Raw genomic sequence first — 6000 nt, 5'->3', positions numbered from 1 at the left:
CTCTGGTTATCTGTTATCTGTTAACTATCTGACCATACCCCATGGACACCCCCGATTCCTGCACCGAGTAGAGGGTGAGACTAATGGCTTAACCTTCTTCCAATGGTATCACTCTATCAGCTGTTGAAGGGATAACTGCAAAAGTATGAGGAAAATATGACAAATATGTAAGAAAGCAGAACAACACAATTGATGAGTTCTGGAACTCCGAGGAAGAAGAAAAGAATGTTTTTTGGAAAAGAGGGTTTGAAAAGAACCAACCCAATTCTTCCTCTAGTCCCTTGTGTGCTATGGATACCTAGATTCTAGTTTGATGCATCCCCATCTTTGGTACAAAAAGATCTAGATCTACAGGTGTTTCCTAGGTCTATAAGTGTATTCACAGGGATTAGTGAAAGCAACGAATATGGCAACCGTGCGCGTGTGATGGAAGCCCCTGCCTTTTTGTGGGCATGCAGAAAAGGGCAGGTCTGCCATTGTGCTGCCATCTTGATCAGTTTGATGGTTTGACTCACCTCCCCAGGACCCTCCGTATTCTCAAGCATCCATAACCACACACACAGAGATGGGAATGCCAACAAGAAAAGCATATTTTTGAAGAATAGCAATAGCACTTAGACTTATCTACTGTTTTTACAGTGCTTTGCAGGCCTCTCTAAGTGGTTTACAGAGTCAGCATATTCCCCCCAACAATCTGGGTCCTCATTTTACCAATCTCAGAAGGCAACAACCTTGAGCCTGGTGAGATTCGAACTGCCAAATTGCAGGCAGCCGGCAGGCAGCAGAAGTAGCCTGAAGTACTGCACTCTAACCACTGTGCCACCGTGGCTCTTGTTAGTGTTAAGCCAAGACTTAAGTCAATAGCTGGATTCATTCGAACAAAAATTGCAGTGAAAAGATTTTGTAGTTCCTTTCTCACCTGAGATATACCTGCGTCCACACACCATGCCGTGAAAATGACCAGCTGAAATGGTTCCTCGTTCAAAAATGTCAATTGTCCCTGCGTTGATCATCATCAGCTCTGTATAGACACATGAGATCTATGGAGATTCTCAGTCATCCAGACCATAGTTAATCCCAAAGATGCTTTCTCAAAAGGCATCTGGACTTTTGTTTTTCCTTGAAGATGTTTCTCATCCAAGAAGCTTCGTTAGTTCAGAACTTCAGTTCAGTTCAGAGATGAGAAATGTCTTCAAGGAAAAACAAGTGTTTTCCTTGAGCACCAAGGAGTCCACAGTTTTCCTCCTCCTCCTTCCCCCACAAACCCTATTCCCTTCTAGCACTGATGATGGTACCTAGTTGGGTAATGAAATGTCTGCAAGAAAACATCCAAGCTCAGAGAGCACCAAGGATCCCATGGAATGAAAAGAGTTTTCTTTGCTCCAAGGGAAAAAAATATCACTCAACTTGCTACCCCTAAAATATTTCAGAAACTTCCACTGCCAGCAGGGGATGGGAACTCGGAATGTTTGGCAAGTTGCAATTCTTTGGCTTAGTTCACACATTATATCTTATACCACAGGATATAATTCTACATATAAGTATATCCTGTAGAATAAAATAGAACTCTATATAATTCCAAGAGCTGCATAAAAGTTTGTGTTCAATCACGTCTGCAAATCTAACCTTGGAGTCTCATCCAATAGATCAAACAGTACTACTTCACATTTCTAATTTTAAAATGCCTATTTTTTTTAAAGAGCTGAGCATTGCAAAACAGATGCTTTTCTGGCTTAGAGTAAGAAGAACACATGCCTTATAGAATTTAAATTTTGGCTCGATGTCCCTATGGATCCAAACAGATATGCACAATGGAGTTTGGACGTCTTCTCTTAGAACTGTAGGTTCAACTTTATGGGACAGCACAAAGAAAGGGAGTTTATGTGAAATAACATAAGAAATAACATCTAGCAACCTCTTTGGAAGTACAGAGCTATTCTTGAGATCCTACGCTTAGTTCCTGGGAATTCAGCTCACTGTTTCCAGCACCATGGGTAAAATCAGAATTGGTTTCCGACGTTGCTCCCAAACCTTGAAAATGAGGCTGGGTGTTGGATTGGGTTTGGCAGACTGTATCATGTTTTTTTCTTCAGCTGGGACTGGCTTGTCACAAGAGAAACAAGCCAAGAATACTGGTTTGGCATTAATGGTAAACAAACCACAGATGGAGACATCTGGAGTTCTTCATTGTCATCTGTCAACATTAGCCAAGTCAGAGCAAGGTTGAAGAACTATCTGAACACAGTCACTGTGGACACTTAAATTCAAAGATCACTCAAAGATCACGGTTGAAATCGAAATACATTTAGCTCCTGCTGCCCCGTTCAGCAAAGTCTCACAACCCCAACTCAGCGTGAGAAAAATCAATTTTAAAAGGTAAAACATCTGTAAATTCTTCTCTCGCTTCGTGGTGTTTCTTTTTCAGCGCCTCGCTTTTTAAACAAAATACATTGATTTCAGTGTCCAAGAAGGGAAAAGATTAAATCAAGAGCAATAGAGAAAGAAAAAAAGGGCACAAAGCTAATTTGGATCCTTCGAAACATATGCCTCTGCCGGCGGAATATATTATAAATATACTATATAATGAAGTATAAATCTCTGAATCCTCCTTTATGGTGGATGTGCCTTTGCTGCGAATCGAAGTGGGAAGAAGTAGAAAATATTCAGAATCTGGTCCCAAAGGTACTATTTTCAACAGGCAACTGGACTTTCATGTTTTTCTTTGAAGATTCAGAATCTGGGGAAGGGTCCCAGCAGGGAAAGGGTTAGTCCAGAATTGGGATCTACCACTAATGATCATGGTTAAATACAGATATGTGGGCGAAGAAGTACATTCTATAGAAAACGCCACCAATCCTTCGCATGCAATGTGGTTTTTTTTTTTTTTTTTAAGACGAGCAGCCCATCTGGGAGGCATGCCTCAATAAATAGGACGTATAAAAAGTTTGCCTTTTCCTCGTTGGAAAGCAGGCTCCCTTTTGTGACAATGTGACAGGAGAGCAACCCATCTCGAGGGAGCCAGCTGGCTGCTGTTATTTTTCCCAGAATGCCTTTTCTTCTTCTGGAGACACACATACCGCCCCCCCGCCCGCCCGAGGGCATTATGACAGCAAGGGACAGTTAACCATCTTAGGGAATTCTCTCTCTCGTTTTAGCCAAAGGAAAGTGCTACTTAAAAGTTTTAAGAGAGCACGGGTGTATTTAAGGGACTTTAGTGAGTGGCATTTGAAAAGCAAGCAGTTCAAACAGATTTTCTGTTTTGTCACTCAGAAATAGGGTCTCCTGCTTGAGCAGGGGGTTGGACTAGAAGACCTCCAAGGTCCCTTCCAACTCTGTTATTCTGTTAAGGAAAGGGATTTCTCTGAGATTTTGCTCCAGGGCTACAAAGTACACCCTACGTCTCTTTCCTATGATAAGGACAGGTGGGCTACTTTCTCTCCCTCTGACTCTTGCAAAGCAAACATCTTTATTTTTTTTTTCTTTAAAAAGGCACATATATTTATCAGCTTATTCATTTTTTTTCTAAGGTCAAAAACATATTGAAGCTTCCATTGGAGGGAGTTTAAAGTTTTGCAACCATTTTTTTTTTTAAACTGGGGAGGATGAATAGCTGAGCAGCTCAGGGAATAAAGTGGTAATTTCTCTTTCTCTCTGTGGTAGCAAGATTGTGATTCAAATGGAAACAGTACTGAAAAACTTTCCTTTTCCAGTGCCGACACAAAACTAGAAAAATGTACAGATGTTTAGAAGGCAGTGATGGCTCAACCAGACCTGCTCTGCCCATTTTCAGTGGCAACGTTGGCCATGCTGACCTACGTACCACTTCAACCCTGCTCAAAGTTGAAAAAGTTATTGACTCTTTGGCCAGAGTTATCCTGTGCTCTGTCCCTCACAACTGCACACATACACACAAACACACGCACAATGCCCCGATTCCCATACCAAAATGGAACTAGATCACCCCACCCCCAATAGTTTAAGAAAAGCAATGCTGGTGTCTTAAGAACTGTAATGTTGCAGTTGCGTCCAGTGTGTTGGGTACAAGTCACAATGGCATCCAAACGGTGACATGTGCAATTGATGCAGCCTATCTAATCTTAATTCAGCATCTATTCGGGATGTAAGCTCTTGTTCAGCACGTGATGTCAACTTGACGTCATCATGGCTTGTACCGGACACGTCTATTGGTTTGCCCATTTCAACAGCTGTTGAGGTTGATCTTATGGTCTTGCAGCTGGAGACAATAAAGGGGAAGACGTTCTGGCCCAGGCTTCCTGTGATATGAGAGAGCAAGAGATGGAGAGTGTGAAAAGGTCTGCATAGCACCCTTGTGGTCGTTTTTTAAGCTTGTATTGCAAAGGTTACTCCAATACTGGTTGCTTCAGTTTCACATAGCACTTATTTTTGGAAACAGCTGTGGCTTCTGCTCTTTCCCCTCCTCACTGGGAATTGTCTTTTCATGGGTTTGCCTTCCCACCAAAGGACAGACATCTGCTCTGTTTGCCAGTGAAAGACCAGGTCCCCAAACACTGGCAGCGTTGCCCATCTGTTGTGTCTCCAGCCAAGGCATTCGATACACTTATGGTCCACTTGGCATCACCATTTCTCACTCCAGATTGGTCTTTTACCCTTTCTCCCCTCGTCTTGGTTCATTCTGCTTTTGGAGCAAAGGACGAATGGTCCTCTTCTTCCGGAGAAGCTCCTGGAACGTAATGATAAGGTATTGAAAGAGCTGTGGGCTTGGTTTTGCTTCGACTTCCCCGAAACATCTTCGTATGGATATATTACACCTTTCACACAAAAAATATATCTTCCTTCCAAAAGGACCTTTGGGTTAGCCATCCGCCTTTCTAATCACTATAAAACGGACTCCATGTTTTCACACCATTCATGGTCTTCAAGGTTGTAGATAAATTTTGTCCTTTGAGAGGGATTCTGGCCTAGAGAGTCTCGTCCTAGGTTATCCAGGGTCAATGTGGATGCAAAGAACTCAGTAGTGCTGAGTCCGCCTTCGTGGTTCTTGATGTATTTCTTATAGTTTTTCCTCAGGCACTGCCAGGTTGTGGTGTAAAGGAGGAACGCCAGTGACTTCAGGGTAATAGCGATGCTCACATATAGGTACCTATAGACGACGTTGTCATATAGGGCGCATGCTCCTTGTTCACCACAGAAAGTGCTCCAGAAAAGGCAGGTGGAATCAATTCCTGCTCCAAAGATCAGGGGAGGTGGGATAAAACCTGTGAAGGGAGAAGGAGAGATATTTTTTTTCTTTTTTTAAATGTCGACAATGTTCTCTGAAACGTCTAGACCAGGGATGTCAAACTCGTTTTCAGTGAGGGCCGCATCAGGGTTGTGTTTGACTTTGGGGTGCCGGGATGGGCATGGCCGGCTCGATGCCACTCATGTTGGTTGTGTGGCCCGAGCATTCTGCCAGTGAAAACAGGCTCCTGGGCTCAATTTTTGGCTACGATGGCCTCCTGCAACCCTCTGCCGATGAAAAGAGAGCTGGAGAGAGCCACATGCAGCCCTCCTGAGCTCCATTTTCACTGGCAGAGGCACCACGGTCTGGTCCTTCACTGTTTCCAGGGCAGCTCCATGGGCCGGATCTAAGCACCCGATGAGCTGGATCCAGTCCCTGGGCCTTGAATTTCACACTCCTGATCTAGACCCTCGACAAACATAAGAGGAACATCTGCTGGATCAAACAGTGATGCTAAGAGGGAGGTCGCCCTGAAAACTAAGAGCAGTGATGCTGTTATGGAAACACTGACACTACACCCCCGTTGAAATCAACCTCCAATAGATCGGACAAGGGAAAGATATGAATAGTTACATCTGAATGTGTACAATGTGAAATTTGGCTAGTGGTTAAGTCTGGTTAGTGTTCTGTAGTGCAATGTGTTGAGAGAACACAATAGGTTGATTAGTTTATAGTTCAGTCTATTGTGCAAATCCAGAAAATTCAGACGAGGTTCAGAGAAGTCAGGCATCCTATTCGTA

The 6000-nt window shown here is 43.3% G+C and overlaps 1 protein-coding gene across 1 annotated transcript in view; it reads right to left on the bottom strand.

The window, feature by feature from the left end:
• Positions 1–3992: 3992 nt before the first annotated feature.
• Positions 3993–6000, bottom strand: part of SLCO3A1 (solute carrier organic anion transporter family member 3A1) — a 139222-nt gene continuing 137214 nt past the window's right edge. Inside the window, exon 10 of the mRNA XM_026709304.2 lies at positions 3993–5237. Coding sequence (XP_026565089.2) covers positions 4858–5237 — 380 coding nt within the window. The 3' untranslated portion in view covers positions 3993–4857. The remainder of the gene's footprint in view (positions 5238–6000) is intronic.

The sequence above is a fragment of the Pseudonaja textilis genome, chromosome 13, assembly GCF_049901715.1.
Source record: "Pseudonaja textilis isolate UNSWEBS1 chromosome 13, rPseTex1.2, whole genome shotgun sequence".
Taxonomy (NCBI): Eukaryota; Metazoa; Chordata; class Lepidosauria; order Squamata; family Elapidae; genus Pseudonaja; species Pseudonaja textilis.
This window is presented reverse-complemented; position numbering and strand designations above follow the sequence as displayed.